This window comes from Leptonychotes weddellii, chromosome 8 (assembly GCF_054177405.1).
Source record: "Leptonychotes weddellii isolate Sample4059 chromosome 8, ASM5417740v2, whole genome shotgun sequence".
Taxonomy (NCBI): Eukaryota; Metazoa; Chordata; class Mammalia; order Carnivora; family Phocidae; genus Leptonychotes; species Leptonychotes weddellii.
The window spans coordinates 69,714,489-69,731,641 of record NC_138376.1 but is presented as its reverse complement, the minus strand read 5'-3'; the positions used below and the strand labels follow the sequence as shown (position 1 = coordinate 69,731,641).

The 17,153-nt window shown below is 33.3% G+C and overlaps 1 protein-coding gene across 5 annotated transcripts in view; it reads left to right on the top strand.

Annotated features, from left to right (window-relative positions):
- The window catches only part of EPHA7 (EPH receptor A7), a 165,343-nt gene that overhangs the window by 135,499 nt on the left and 12,691 nt on the right, over positions 1 to 17,153 (top strand). Inside the window, exons 7-14 of one of the 5 annotated variants that reach the window (XM_081828671.1) lie at positions 1,118 to 1,286; positions 6,158 to 6,266; positions 6,925 to 6,980; positions 10,915 to 11,028; positions 11,897 to 12,082; positions 12,695 to 12,756; positions 14,627 to 14,836; positions 15,761 to 15,910. In XM_081828671.1, the coding sequence (XP_081684797.1) occupies positions 1,118 to 1,286; positions 6,158 to 6,266; positions 6,925 to 6,980; positions 10,915 to 11,028; positions 11,897 to 12,082; positions 12,695 to 12,756; positions 14,627 to 14,836; positions 15,761 to 15,910 (1,056 nt within the window). Of the gene's footprint in view, positions 1 to 1,117; positions 1,302 to 6,157; positions 6,267 to 6,924; positions 6,981 to 9,598; positions 10,872 to 10,902; positions 11,029 to 11,896; positions 12,083 to 12,694; positions 12,757 to 14,626; positions 14,837 to 15,760; positions 15,911 to 17,153 lie in introns of those variants that run through there. The other 4 variants (XM_006727564.2, XM_006727562.2, XM_006727563.3 and 1 more) reach the window with 4 other exon arrangements.

The following is a 17,153-nucleotide window of genomic DNA, read 5'->3' as shown; positions in this document are numbered from 1 at the left end:
GCCTTGTTCTTTTATTTGAGATAAGTATATATTTATAATATCAACAATCATTTTTATAAATGATTATAATTAAGACAATCACAAATCAGCTTCGCTAAATACAGTTTAAGTATAGATTTATTTAAACTTTTGCAAATACCGGTGTGAAGGCAAATCAAACAACCAGACTGACATTTTCAGATTTTAATGAATAGTTTTATTGTCATAGTTGAGCACCACTATTTATTATAGAACAAATAAGAAACTGTCTAAAATTGTGTATTTTGATGGGTAGTTTTTATAGCTTTTTTAATAAAAAGCCCATTAGAGTCGTATCAATTAAGCTTTAAATTTTTATTCATTTGGATATTGTTTTGATGGAGGTTTTTATATTCTTGAATTTTTATAATTATTTCATACTTAGTCATATCATATATAATATGATAAACACATTTTTAAACTCTGCAAGCCTCAGTTTTCATGAAAAATGAGGAAAATTGAACTAAGAGATGTTTAAAATATTGCCAAACCATAAATTATACAGTACTTTAACTTTTATATTGATAGTTTTAATTTAAAATATTCTATTAAATACTGTTTTGTAAAAGTGGTTTTATCCTGTGAGAAATGTAGTTTTTAATGAAAGCAATTGATATGTCAGTATGGTAGTGGTTATTAGCTAAATTTCTTGATTTAATACTTTTCTTCATTTTTTGCATATAGCCTTTTGCTTGCTGAATAACATTCAGGAAAAGTATTAAAAGACTACATTATGAAGAGAAGACTTCTACTAAGCCATAGATTTTACAAGCGTACCCGGGTTTTGGTCAATAGGACATTTGATTATATTTATGGCTAAATAGTTCTTGCCACTGTGCCCCTACCAACAAAGCAAAAGCTCAAAACATATAAATGGTTTAACAAAATTATTTCTCTTTGAAATTTATAGAACAAAGGCATGTGTTCACATTTCCACTTTATATTATCTTAGAAACAACTCAATGTTACAATATTCCATGGGGTACAATGTAGACCTTTATAAAAACAATGCAGCAAATTGAAATAAATTGCAAGAATTGGCTGTCAGATTGCCTGGTTGCAATTACAATTAAATATTCCCTGAATATATTGTTTCTAGGATCAAAGGGAACGGACCTATTCAACAGTAAAAACCAAGTCCACTTCAGCTTCCATTAATAACCTGAAGCCAGGAACAGTGTATGTTTTCCAGATTCGGGCTTTTACTGCTGCTGGTTATGGAAATTACAGCCCCAGACTTGATGTTGCTACCCTAGAGGAAGCTACAGGTAAAATGTTTGAAGGTAATTACCGCCTCTGGTTTGGATTCTTATTCTCTATAACTGTCATATTATTTCCAATATTGAGGGCGATAATTTGGTTCAAGATTATTTTTATATTTAAAGGTGAATATATATGCATAATTATGTACTTTGTAAAGGTTATACAGAATAACAATTTAAAATTCGCTGTTTTGTTTCTCGGTGTTAGAATCTCATCATTTATATCAGTCTCTTTAATTCACACTGGGTTTTTGTTTTTTGGTTTTTGGTGGTTTTTTTTGGAAAAGATGAAGCCAGAAATAGAAACAGGATTTGTTCAATTGTGTATTGACACAAGCTGTTTTTGTAGAACCCAAAGCCATATTACTCTGGTTGTGTCCATCAAAGGTGCTCCTTCACAGAAACCCCAAAATGAAGCCAGGATATATACACAGGGTGGGCCAGGGAAAGATGATCTATAAAAATCTGTGTTAATTTAAGCTACTTGATTTTTTAGCAATGATTTCAAAAATTGCAGTTCATAAAGAAGATCTTAAAAGTTGTATTTATTTTTATCATCCCTTTCATCTTTTATAAAATATTTCAAGCATCCTAGAGAATATATTCAAAGTATATGTGAAATATTAAGAATAATAATTAAATGATTATCTCTGTATCAACCATTCAGCCTAAAAATTGAACATCACCAGTATCTTGAATCCCCTTTATCATTTTGTTTGTTTTGTAATTCCACAGAACATAACAACAACGCATGTCTCTATAGTGAACCACAAATAAGCAGATGTATGTGTGTCCCAGCTTGAGTGCTATGCTGGTTGTTCTTCCATTAGCTGAGGAATCAGGGTGCGTTTCTGTATTTTGGAGTTCTTGATTTCTCCTGATGTTACTGCCCAGGCACAGGGTTTACCCAGCTGTTATCCTGTCCTCTTACCAGTGTAGTCTTCCCACATAATTCTAAACAAAGATGGATTAAAAGATATTATGTGATTTTTCTTTCCTCAATTTTTAATAAAAAGTTTTTAAGTAAACTAAATCAGTACAATTTTTATTGGTTATTTTGACTTCAGAAAAATATTTTTATAGCTCTTTTAAAATGAGCAAATATTCTTTGATCCGCAAATGCTCGTTAAGTTTGCTAACCGTATTCTTCTTTCAAAATATTTTGCTGTGTTGTTAAATTAAGCAGTAACTCTCAGAACCTCAAATAATAAAACATACATTGAAATAAATTTGAAATATAAATCATTTATATAGAATTATGGACACAGAAACATCAATTGAAAAGATTTCACATGATTTTGTGTGATAAACTTAACACCATTATTCTTTATTATCTTTTTAAAATGGAGTATCTAAGATTAAAAATGAGAACATCTAAGATCAATGGCCACAAAAAATTAAAGCGTTTTACATTAAGATTTCAACATTTGAACATTTGAGTGGTCTTGAATCAGATGTGTCCTGGTAGTTTTCAATTTAGACTGATCTCATGACATTACTTTGTGATTTCTCATATAATAAAACACCTTAAATGATGTTTTATCATATTCTAATGAATAGCTTAAACTTGTTTTACACATTAATTAGTTATCTCACATTTACCTAATCATTTTTATCAGTTAAACCTCTAAGTTTGAAAACTTTCAAAATGAATTTGTGCATTGTGCTGACTTCGTAAATTGAGAATATTGGGCCAAACTATTTTTTATTGATTCCTGAGATTCATAGATGTCATTTTCATTATTTAAAAAATTAAGCAACTAAGATTCAAAGAGAGTAAGATGCAGTAGTAAACCCGAATGATCACATGAAGTGAATGTTAAAACTAGATTTTTGCATTAGAAAGAATTAGCGATTTTTATCATCACACTATTATTTTCCACTGGATTGTAAAGTTGATGAAGGAACGATCCATATGTCTTCCTTGCTATTGTCTCGCCAGTTCCTACTATCAGTACTTGACACATAGAAGGCACTCAGTAAATAAGCAGGGAATGAAGACCTCACAGTCATCAACATGGAACAGATTGCCACTATCAGTCGGTGCTAGGAGACATATTCCCGGTTTCACATCTCAGTTCTTCCACATCCAGTTGTGAGACTTTGCATGAGCTCATGTACCCTAATTGCTAGCATAGTCGTATCTAACTCAATGGTATTCTTAGTATTACCTATGTTAATGTACACAGAGTACACACAGAAAGTCTCAAGTCAGCTTTTATTATTTAGCACAGCCATTCTCAAGCTTTTGTTCTATTAAAAAAATACTGAGGATCTCCAAAGAGATTTTGATTATTTGGATTATATCTATCAATATTCACCATTAGAAATTAAAACTGAGAAAACTTTAAAACACACAAACACACATTTCATTAGCCATGAGAGTAATGATGTTTTCACATGTCATGTAACTTCTGGAAAAACTCAACTATGCACCTGTGAGCATATGAGAGTGAGAAAAGGCAAATAACATCATATCATAGAAAATACTTTTGACCCTGCAGATCCCCCGGAAAGCTCTTGAGGGACCCTCAGGTTTCCAGACCACCCTTTGAGAACTGCTGACTTAGCACAAGGTACTGCGCTAAGAATTAGGGTTGCGGAGAGGCACACAATACAATTATGCTCTGTTTAAAGTACAGTGAAGGAGAGAGACTTGTATACAAATTCTGCCATACAATTAAGCATTGGAGTGCATGACCCAATCCTATCAGAGTGTCAGGAAACAGTGATTCACTGTGCTTGGAAGGAGGGAAAAAATGAACATGCCACCTGAGGTCCTTTGAGCAGTGTTTGAAGAGGGAAATTAAACAGATTATTCCATTGCACATATATCCTAAAATCCCCATCTCTTCAGAGTCAATACTACTGTTTTTACAATTTTAAAACCGTGATGTGATGATTATGGCACTTACAAATTACTTTTAAAATTTATTACCCATGAAAGAGATGAAAATATTAACCATAAAGGTTGACTGTGGAAAGATTAAAGTGTGACCCTAACTATATATAAAAATGTATAAATATTCACAAATTCTAATCATCATTCACCTGAGTTCAGTTTTCTCACTGGAGTTCTGTTTCCTCACTGGAGTTCTGTTTCTGATGCTAAGGCAGAACTGAGCCTAAGACAAGCAAAGAATTAGACCCATGGGACACATCGATTGAATGGAAACAATTTCTACACATACATGTATAATATTTTCCTCCCTTAAGAACAGAACTACTCTGTTCTTTTTTCTCTCTCTTGATATCTAGATATATATGTAGAAATATATATAGACAGAAATATATATATAGAGAGAGAGATTTTATATATATATATATATATAAAGACAGATAAAATTTAAAATAATCAAACCAAACCAAAAAAAAAAAAAAAACTTGAAATCTTTTTTTGTTGTCGAATAATAATAGGCTGCAATTCAGAAATTGAAGCCTAAAAGTTTTCTTTTTCCCACCCTCCCCCCGTTGTGTAATTCCCTCAGGCTGCAAATCAGCAGGTGCTGAATTAGGGAGTGTATATACCTTTGTTCAGAAACTATTACACTGGAGCTACTTCACTGTTTTTCGATATAAGCTCTATCTACAGTTAGCTTAGCATAGGTATACAAAATTAAGAAATGAGTTGTCAAGAGGAAAACATAGATAAATAGAGAAGGGCCCAATCAGAAAAAACTCTATGCTGCCTATTATAGCAAGACATACTCTGCCTACGTATAATGTACTGCCCTGGAGACCCAGTCCCTTGCCACCACCAAGGAGTAGTATTTTCCATCCTGCCTTATATTAAAGATTACACCTGTTGATTGTTTCAGCAATAAGCAAACTATATTAGTTTGACATTGTATATTAAATGATATTTGCAACCGGATCATTTGTTGGACTACACATTCTCACTGTTTTTACACTCCTTTGATTGTTTTATGAAATCTGTACTGGTATTGAAAATATAATACTCTGGGGAAAATATGACAGTTATGAATTATCATATAAGTAGAACTTTACTAATTTGGAAAAATGGAAGTGAGAAGGCCATGTGACTTGATGAAGAATCAGAATCAGGGCCTGCTTTAAAGGACATATAAGCACATACTGCTCCCAAAGAGACTCCCAGAAAGGTCCAACTGGGCTTGTCCTAATAAGCATAGAAGAATCACTTAGCCTTCTACAGGAAGTATCTGCAATTAGATAATGCTAAAATGTTTTTTAAAGTACTTGCAGGAAGTTTGCTCTTTTGTAAATAGCCTACCTCCTCTGTAATCTTAAACTCTCAAATATGTGTATAGCATACTTTGTCAAACTAGTACAAATACTTCTGCTCATCTTTTTCCTGAATTATGGTGCATTACAAAATCAGGATGATTTACTATGATTCCATGATGATTTTTACTTTATATTGATAATATGCCAGATAAAGCACTTAAGAGGCTTTGAAAAATACAGAGTATATGTTTTGTTTCCTTTTTCACATATCAGAAAAAGAGACACAGAGATCGAATACCTTGCTGGGGAAAAAAAAATGAAGATCTAATAACGATTATAGATCAAAGATTTCTGTCTGTTGTTTCATAACTAAGTTTTCAACAACTAAGCAGGGGATAGCTATTAGATAAGGCATTTTACAAGTGTCTTTTATAGCTGAGGAATATAAAATAGATGAAAGTATTGTCCTTACCATGCCCTTAAAATGCAAAAAATAAGCATTTATTTAATATATTATATTATATTAATTATATTATTACAATATAATACATTTATTTAAAATTAGAGGTGAATTAAAAAGCATAGATATCTCCTATTCATAAGATTTTGTTTACCCTCTCAAGTTCTTACATGGTGTTGAGTGTTTCTGAGCCTATTTTCTCTCTTTCCAGCGACAGCCGTCTCCAGTGAACAGAATCCTGTTATTATAATTGCCGTGGTGGCTGTGGCAGGGACCATCATTTTGGTGTTCATGGTCTTTGGCTTCATCATTGGAAGAAGGTAGGACACCAATCTGTTCTAATCTTTACCACAGAATGTGTTGATTTTACAGAATTATGTCAGCCTATTACTTACTATTTAGTGTATTAGAATGTTAGAAAGTGAATGCAAACACCCTTTGTCTGATATGAAATATTAAAGGTCAATAAATTTCCCTCCTCCCAAGGTCAAAATACAGTGTGAGCTTAATCATTCACTGCCTTTAGTTTAAGAGCAATGAGTGTTGTAATTTCTACTGGGTGTATTTTTATTCGTTACTTTTAGTTAGGTTTTCATCATAAATATAGGAGATAGCTGGGGAAAGATGTATGCATTTAGTTACTGGTCAGTGGAGACCATTTAGAATCCATTGTTGTCGCTGTTGTTTTTCAGAGGAAGAAAAAAATAAGCAAATATTCACTCACTGATAAATCTAAATCTATGAAGTATGTTCCTTCTACATTATCTCACACAAAGACTTTATATTCTATCAATTTTTTAATCATATGAGTTACTACATTACTATCAATGAGTTCATAACTATGGACAGGAATATTTTGTATTTTGTTTATTGCTCTAACTAGCATGTTGTCAAAGAATTAAGGTATGTTATATTGAATTTTAAATATATAAAGTAAGATCATTGATTGAGATCATCACAAATCTGATTTTTTTCTAGGCATTGTGGTTATAGCAAAGCTGACCAAGAAGGGGATGAAGAGCTTTACTTTCATTGTAAGTGTTTGGCTTTTCTTTATTATTATGTACCCCAATTAATACAGACACCTGGTTGTTAGCATTGGTATGAATAAATTCCTAATGTCTCATGCTTCAAAGTACGTAATGAGGTCAAAATGTTGCTTTAAAGCATTTGAACAAGACATTTAGAATGAAAATCATATGATGTGAATTTTAAAAACATAAAATAGATTGAGAAATGTAATCTCTCACAAGAAATTTTAATACTACTGCAGGATATTTAGCTGCTTTTATGTCACGATTTTTCCTTTTGCAAACTTTGCCCCAGTGTTTCATACCATTCTAACAAAAATCCATTACAAGTTGCATGGCCTGTATTCTAGCTAAGGAATTCATTTAGAAGTAGAAGGGCAGAGCCTTGTTTTCCCACCCAATGAGCGATGCTACCATGAAAGACAAAGCTATGGAGCCTCTTTCTCTTCAGCTACTATACATTGTCTGTCAGATAGATAGTTCCCCTGATATCAATTTCCTAATAATAGGATTCAACCCTCCACTGTTTTTCTGTGGATTTGGGTTACCTGATTCTTAAAAGTTGATTTTAGAAATCATATTCAGAAGAGATCTTTGGAAACCAAAGAAAATAGATGCCCCTCTGCATTAATCTTATTCCTGTTGCAATGTGGATGGCCAGGAAAAAAATTGAGAGCTATGCAAATAAATGTTATTACTTCATGCAGCCAAAGTAAAAACCTCACGATCATATGATTTGAGTTCGGACAATTAATGATGTTCTTATCCAAACCCATTGTTTTTATTGTTAATTCTTGCAAATATTAAAAGACAATTGTATTTATTATTTTTCTTGGTAGCATAATCTTTGCTAAAATTTCTCATGGATAGATAGATTTCCTAATTGACCTAAGAATTACATCGATCATTGTGTTATTTATCAAATTACTTTGTCAGTATCTAAGAAGATATTGTCATGTACCCATCCGAAAGTCACAAAAATGTATAAACATCAATCAAGAAAATGTGTGGTTTAAAGACACAAATTGTGAGCACTGTTATTATCGTTACTATTATTATCAGTGATGAGATACACAGAAAAAATGGAGGTTACATTTTTTTCTCTTTCACAACATGAGAGAATATTTGTAACACTTTCCCAACGGGAAGGAGCAAATCGAAACATGAATGCCTAAACTTTTATATCTAGTTTAAAATGTGTCTAGACGAGTAACCTCTAGTTCCTAAAATGCCCAATTCTACCCATTTTGTGAATAATTTGATGACAGAATCTTTTACCTTCATCAGTATGTCACTTTTCTTTCCTTTACTGAGTATATCTGAGACATCCCCAAATTATCAAATACGTTTTAGCTTATTTGCTTTTAGCTTTCAGGTTAATGCAGAAGGTAAATTGAAACATGGCTTATCTAAAACATGTTGTATAGCCTTATGCTAAATTGTCATCACTCAGTTTTAATATTTTGATACCATTTGCTTTTTTTACATTTGACATCAATTTTGTAATCAGAGAAAAATAGAGCTGCATGTCTTACTTGCTGACATAGACAAGATAAACTTGATATATAAAAACAGTTTTCATCTCCAGAACAAAATATCAATGGTGGTTTTAAGATATTTAACACTCATGAGAAATGTAAATGAGATATTAAAACACAAAAAAGCTCGTACTCTTAAATTAAGAGAAGCAACAAACCAGACTATTCAGAAATTATGTTAATGTTTTCCTTATTTTAAAACATCCATTTTCAAATGAATAATGAAAAACTAAAGTGCACTTAACAATATCCTATCGTGGTAAATGCTTGACATTTTCGAATCACCTTTTTTACAGAGATATCTTTTCTTGTCATTTGATGAGTACCAGGCATTTTATTTGATTTTTATAGCTGTATCTACAATACGTAAAGTACAAAGCTATGGTCACCAGCTATTTACAAGTTGGTGTCCTTTTATTTTGTTAGCATACAGACAATTTTCTTAGGTGCTAAGACACCAGATTGAATTTTTACAGAAACATGAAAGCAACCATTTAACTAGCTTTTAGACCACTGCATTTAATAGAATGTCCAGTCATTTGTATCATGCGCCCTCAATTCTCCATGGCCCCAAGTGCTACATTTAAAGACATAAACACAATAGAGAAGTTTAGTGAAGCAATTCCAATTTACATTTTGTTTCCTCCTACCATTTCTTCTAACAATGTCTTTGAATCCAAGCTGGGCAGTATTTCATGTTTTTATGCCAAAATTGCTCTGGCCTGTCAAAATGTTTTATGACAGCTTGAATAAAGAACCATCAGAGACCCATTTGAGATGCAGAAGGTTACCTCCAATCTAGCTCCCTTATCACAAAACAAAACCAAAAAAACAAAGAAAGAAAGAAAGAAAGAAAGAAAGAAAGAAAGAAAGAAAGAAAGAAAGAAAGAAAGAAAGAAAGAAAGAATAAACAGGGAGAAGATGGCTCATTCTCCATCTGCCTGCCAATCTAGGAGGTTAACCTATTGTTTTCTTCCCTTCTCTCTTTTTCTCTTCCCCCCCTCTTCCCTGTACTCCTTCTTCTCTCTTTTCTCTTTCTATCCCCTCTCTCTTTTCTTCTTGTGTTTTTTTTTTCATGTTCAGCTTTAGTAACAAATGAGCATCTGTCAGTTTTATAAACTGCAACAATAATTGTTTAAGACAATCAATTTTGGATAAACAATCAACTACAGCAGAATAAATCAAGATTTTTTAATCCCATTTTCTTTAGACATTCTGCTTCTTTTTGTTTGTTATGTGTTTATTTTTTAAATATAATTTTAACTGAATGTGATGACATAGCACAGTTAGGCTGCAGTGTAATACATAAAGAAATATATTGTTCTCAAAATAGTAAGATTTAATGAAAAGATTGTTCAGTGGCTTTGTTAAAAACAATAAAGTTTTTTTGAGGATATAGTGTAATTCTTTTATTGCATTAATATAACCAAATATATGCCTATCTATCTTATCTTTGTCTTTAACCAAATGATTAGATTTGGAATACATTATTGTAATTGAATTTGATTTAAAGTTGACTTAGCATTATCTGTTACCTGCATGCTTCTGGGTGCATTTTAAGAAGATTTTAACTTTTAAGATGATTCTATGTTGTTTGAATTTTGACTACCTTTTCTGAGGCATATCGGCTACCTCCTTCCAGAGCCTTATAATTGAAAGTTCATATAAACCATTCCTCTTTCAAATTGCTGTCATACATGGTTAGCAGATCCCAGGAATATTGTAAATTTTCTAACTTTACTCTGCATTTTGTACATCTGGCCTCTACTGCCCTTCAAGGTGAAGATGAAACTGTGTCTTTAGTAAATTTCTCTCTGATTCTGTGATAGCAGTCCCTCACATCTTGTACTAATTTTATGTATATGTCAACGGTGGTTGGTCTTTAAGAAAATAAATCAAAAGAATAAGTAAGATGTCTAAATGTTTTTAATATTGCTGTCAGTGTAGTAGACTACCTGTAAATGAAATGTCTTCTTTTCCCAGTGTATTAATTTGATTGATTGACTGACTGATAGATTTACAAATGTGTTTCGAAGTCCATTACAAACCTCAATATGGCTTGAACTATGCCACGATAGCAGTGAATTTAATTAAACCTCCAGTCTGATAAGAGTCATGTCAGAGAATTTTGGTGATGTCTTTTGTTGATTTACTGGAAAAGCAATTCAGTTAGTAACCTATGAGCTGGATCCTATGTTACCTATAGAAGCTTGCAGATAATACCTATACGCCAACAGACTGAAGTAGTCTGTTAAAACTGCTGTGACTCAGGTGATGTGGAAGCAAGTTCACTGTTCCAAGGAGCACTCTGCATAATGAAATTCCTGGGCTGACTGCACAATAAGTGCTTTGCTTCATCACAGTCATGCTTTCTTACATCATTACAGTTAAATTTCCAGGCACCAAAACCTACATTGACCCTGAAACCTATGAGGACCCAAATAGAGCTGTCCATCAATTCGCCAAGGAGCTCGATGCCTCCTGTATTAAAATTGAGCGTGTGATTGGTGCAGGTAAGGCTGTTGTAGCTTCCTTGTTCAGCTGTTCCATTTAGCCAGGATCGAAAGTCATACATCATAATGACAGGCAAATAATTATACCTCAAGTATAGAACTTTTGCATTTACCTGAACTGTTGGAAGCAATGAGGCTGTACTTGTTTATGAGAGCTCAAAAAAAAAAAAAAAAAAAAAAAGTGAAAAAGAAGCAAATGGCACAGAAAACCTGTGTATCTTTTGTCTTCTGTTGGATTTTTAAGATATCGTTCTACTGGAAGCTACTTCATGATAGTTCTGGCCTGTTGTTTAGAAAATGACTTAGTAATTTATTTTTTTAATTAGAATGTTCCAGAATTTTGCTGGAATATACATTTCCTCTTACTTGATTTACCATCTTCTTGCTGGGCTTTCATTTTTATCTTTTTCTCATGTATTTGTAGGTATCGGTTAGCTGTTTCATTCCATGCAGAAAACTAATTCGTGTTACTTATTTAAAAGGAATATTATTTCCTATGTATACAACATATTTTCATAGTAATTATACATGTTGGATCCAACTCCCTTATGTTTAGCAGTCAGGGTGTATTCGAATTCCAGACTTTTGAATCTTTAAAAAATATTTGCTTCTCAAACAGTAAAAACAATAGCAATATTCAGAATTTGCAACTGTGCCCTTCTGCTTTAATCACCAGTGTACATTATATACTGTACTTCAAATCTAAATGCTTTTTTCTTAAAAAGTTTGCGTTAATCCAGTTAAAAAATAGTGGTTGGTATAACAGATAGTTTAGCAAAGCCTAACAGTATTTTTAGAATTATGCATTTACTTTGCAAGAAGAAATATTTTTGAAATTAAAATACACTTGCCTGTTCTATTACTTCAGGAGAATTTGGAGAAGTCTGCAGTGGTCGTTTGAAACTTCCAGGGAAAAGAGATGTTGCAGTAGCCATAAAAACCCTCAAAGTTGGTTACACAGAAAAACAAAGGAGAGACTTTTTATGTGAAGCAAGCATCATGGGGCAGTTTGACCACCCAAATGTTGTCCATTTGGAAGGGGTGGTTACAAGAGGTAGATATTGATATATTTCATTTGTCACGTGGACTGTCAGAAATTAGTGTTATTTTGTACCTAAACAAAAAAACAAGTCATGAATATATTGCATATTCTAAACAAATGTTTTTTTTGGTATATAATGGGCTACTTCTTCTTTTATGTTACTACCGCTGAAAGAAATCAGGATAAATGAAGACAGGATGAGAATTAAAGAATAAATCTGATAGACAGATGGAGTGACTGATACTTTCATTCAGTTTCAATAGCCATAAAAGTGATATGCTTTAGTCTTTACACTTTATATCAAGTGTCATTTTTTCTGAGTTTCGTTCAGAGATCAGGACTCAGAAGAACACACTGACTTTGTTCTTTAATTTTGTGAATCATAACCGTCTTCCAAACAGACTTCCAAACAGACTCTGAGTTTAGCGGCAGCACTGGGGACATTAGAAACACTCACAGCTCACCCATTCAGCCTTTCAGAAGAGCACCACGTATTTTATCAAGGGTGAGAATGGGAATAAGCCTGAAGTTTAGGTTATGGTTCCTGAAGCAATGCTTTTTTTCTTATATAAATATATATATGTATATGTATGTGTGTGTGTATTTTTTTTTTTTTAATTTTAGGGAAACCAGTCATGATAGTAATAGAATTCATGGAAAATGGAGCCCTTGATGCATTTCTCAGGGTAAGTAACAAAATTATCCTCTCGTTCTAAATATACTATCCATACTACCACTATAATAATTTGATTTTTTTACAGTATAAAATGTAAACATTATAAACTTTAACAAATCAGAAAATTGCCTTTAAAAAGGCAGATTAGATTAAAGATCAGAGTCCTAGTCTGGATTGAACTAGAATCCTTTAGAGCACTTAAGTGATACATTGTGATTTAAACAATAGTACTCATTAGGGCGCCTGGGTGGCTCAGTCGTTGAGCGTCTGCCTTCGGCTCAGGTCATGATCCCAGGGTCCTGGGATCAAGTCCCACGTCGGGCTCCCTGCTCTGCGGGGAGCCTGCTTCTCCTTCTCCCCCTCCCCCTGCTGGTGTTCCCTCTCTCGCTGTGTCTCTCTCTGTCAAATAAATAAATAAAATCTTTAAAAAAATAAATAAATAAATAAACAATAGTACTCATTAATACAGTCTCTCAAGTACAGAGGATACGGACAAGAAGCCCTTTAATTTGAGTACATGTTGTAGAGTAACATTTTACTTTTCAGTACAAAGAGGTAATACAGAGAAGACTACAAAGTGAGATAACCATTCAATATCAGCGTGACGATCCCAATTCTGCTCTGTGGAACCATTTCTATCATATTTCTATGTGAACACTGAACGTAAAAGATAGAATTACTAACATTTTGCAAATTAATAATATGTGATTATTTTTGTAATACATTCTAAATATATAAACATACATATTTTTGCTCTGAGACTTTTCACCTAAGAATATAAACACATGTTAACATTTTTCCAAATGGAGAGGAGAAAATAGTCTAAAGAATAAGAAAACATATGGTTTTATCATATGTAATCTGTAATGATACATTCAACTTAAATTATAAACAGAAGATTTAGAGAAATTTTTATTTCTGTATCTTTATGATATGCATAACTATCAATTCTTTGGGGAATAAAGCATCACCTAGCAAGTTTATCAACTCAAACCAATATCCTCATGCAACATATTTACAATTCAGTTGGAGAAATCTGTGAATTAAAAATGGCTTGGAGGAGTTTCTGGGTGGCTCAGTCGGTTAAGCATTGGCCTTCGGCTTGGGTCATGATCCCAGGGTCCTGGGATCCAGCCCCACATCGGGCTCTCTGCTCATCGGGGAGCCTGCTTCTCCCTCTCCCTCTCCCTCTGCCTGCCACTCTGCCTACTTGTGCTCTCTTTCTCTGTCAAATAAATTAATAAAATCTTAAAAAATAAATGGCTTAGAAATAGATGGTGGCCAGTCTGGTTGCAAAGAGCTCTCAATCCCATTTTCTAGTGCATCTGTTTTAGAGAATCTTTTTTGCAAGTAATGTTCCCACCAACAGCAAAACAAGGAAAAATACAAAATGAGAACAAAGTCAGCCAGGATAACCATTTTCTACTTCTTAGTTTATCTTCATCTTCAATAAAAAACTTTCTCCTTTCCCTTTTTTATCATCTGGAGAAAAAAATCTTAATATATGTGTCTCTATCCCTTTATATATTTCTAGATTATTTATATAATTTTTAGCAGGTGGAAAAAACACATAGTTGTCTAACTTTGACTCAAAAATCAGTGTATACTTTTGGATCTGCATAACCTGACAGTATTTTTAATCAATACGAATAACATATCAATCTAAATCACTCAATGATTACCAAAACTCTATTTTGTATTATTTGAAGGTCAGTTGAATCAGCACCTGTTTTGTTTTTCACAAATGTCTGTATTATATAGAAAATTAGTTAATAATTCCTATTATACTATAGTAAATGACTAGTGTGCAGATAGTTTTCATGGCAATTTTTTCCCCTTTGAAAGTACAGTAAAGGACTTTTATTCTTGTCTTCCTGTAGAAACACGATGGGCAATTTACCGTCATTCAGTTAGTAGGAATGCTGAGAGGAATTGCTGCTGGAATGAGATATTTGGCCGATATGGGATATGTGCACAGGGACCTTGCAGCTCGCAATATTCTTGTCAACAGCAATCTTGTTTGTAAAGTGTCAGATTTCGGCCTGTCTCGGGTTATAGAGGACGATCCAGAAGCTGTCTATACGACAACTGTAAGAAAAAGTCTCTTACCGTACCTCTTTGTCTTCCTAAGGTTTTCCTACCAAGAAAGCAAGACTTAATATGAAACTAAACAGTAGAAAAGAGGCAAATTGATCTCAGACTTTTGTTGCTGTTTTTTCCTTTTAGAAGAATCATTGCTGCTTTTCCACTCTAGGTATAGACTAAGAGGAGAAGTAAGATAAAAATGGCAACATGCTTGTCTTATATCAGGGTGTTCATATACATTTTATACAGTTTTATACAATAACATCTAGTTGCAAGCTCTCGTAATTGTAGCAGAGAAATATAATCCCATTTTAAATAAAGATTTTAAAAGAATATTAACTATGCTAATTCTTACAACTTTTGTGAGATTAGAAAAAAAGGAAAATATATGAGGATTTAGTTAAATTCCACATATTTCATTCCATTTTCATGGTTATGTTGCCTAATTTGTCATTGTCTTTTGACTAGACTCTTGCCCTAAGACCACCTAAGGGCCCATTAAATTTAGTTGCCTTAAAAATGAAAACTTGTGGGGCGCCTGGGTCGCTCAGTTGGTTAAGCGACTGCCTTCGGCTCAGGTCATGATCCCAGGGTCCTGGGATCGAGTCCCACATTGGGCTCCCTGCTCAGCTGGGGGGGCTTGCTTCTCCGTCTCCCACTCCCCCTGCTTGTGTTCCCTCTCTTGCTGTGTCTCTCTCTGTCAAATAAATAAATAAATAATCTTTAAAAAAAAAATGAAAACTTGTAATGGCATTTTAAAAACAGATTAGTAGGTTTAAATACACTTAGAGAGATTCAAGATGGATAGATGGGATACTGCTGAATTGTTAACCAAATATACAAGTGTTTAACTGTAGCTTTATAGTTCTGCTATAAATGATTTATAAGTTATTATGCATATTTAAAATTCCAATTTCTTTTTATAACAGGGTGGAAAAATTCCAGTAAGGTGGACAGCACCTGAAGCCATCCAATACCGGAAATTCACATCAGCCAGTGATGTATGGAGCTATGGAATAGTCATGTGGGAAGTTATGTCTTATGGAGAAAGACCTTATTGGGACATGTCAAACCAAGATGTAGGTGTTATGCTAGTTAAACAAAAAGGAATTCATATATTAATACTCATTGTTATTGGAGCATCTAGGTAATGGCTCATAAGAAACGTTTATAGAATTAGAAAAATATGATTGCTGAGTTTTCACAGTTATTCCCACAAAAATTACCATAAATTAGTGGTTCAATTAATTTCATTTTGAAGAATTGCTTTTTCTTTTTTCTCTCTCAAATCCTCTCGATGTAATAGAAGCGTACGAAAGATACGTCCTCCTAGTAAAGATAATGATGCAATGATGCTGTGCTTGCACCACTGTAGTGGGAAAGTCACATGAGTAAAAGAATCGTTTGCAGAGAGGAGGGGAAGGAAGGCTGTGTTTTGTCTTCAAAGCTTATCTTTCTTTTAATGTCCTGAGAAAGTGGATTTAAATTATCAATTGTTGGTTGATTTGATTAATTTCATGAGACAAGCTAGATGTTATGATCAGTATTGGTAGGGGTTTTGTAGTGATATTTTAGAATGTAATCACAATGGGAGTATGTTTGGAAACTCCTAAAAAATTAGCACTTAATTAAATATGCATCTTGATACACACTAAGGCATAAAACATGCTGTTAGCCTTTGAGAAAAGAAGTTGATGGCAGTTCTTGGGAGCATACATCTCACACCAAGAGACCACTTATGAAATAATATAGCATAAGTGCAAGTGAATATTTGCTTCTGTTAGGTTGAATTTTATGAAATTGGCATTCGTGTAGGTCAGAAACTTTCAAATACTGGCAGATTCATATAGTTCAACTTATTGAAAATGTGAGTGAAATTTAGATAAAAGTAGAGCAAGTGTAAAACCTAGGAAAGTATCCTGGATTTGAACTGGAAATCTGAGAAGATTTTGGTTCATAACTAATGAGAAAATTTTCCAAAGGGGCACATTGAACAGTCCAGAAGCAAAAGCTTAGCAAAGTGTGTAGAGATGAACCAAATAGACTCCCTATCCTAGAACACAGATGTGCACATTGGTAGTGATTTGATATGCAGATTAAGTTGGGGCAAATTGATGAAAGGCTTTATGAAGGAGTTTGGATATGGTACAAATGCATGTTCTTGACGAGTAAAGAAGTAAGTGGTGCTTGAGGAAAATCTGTATTGCCATTTAAAAGAATATGACCAGCAAACTGGAATACTGAATTCTTGAAGTATTATAAACATGGACAGCAATAGAAGCTGACTAAAGTTAAAAATTGAGTTATTTTTCAAAAAGAGGT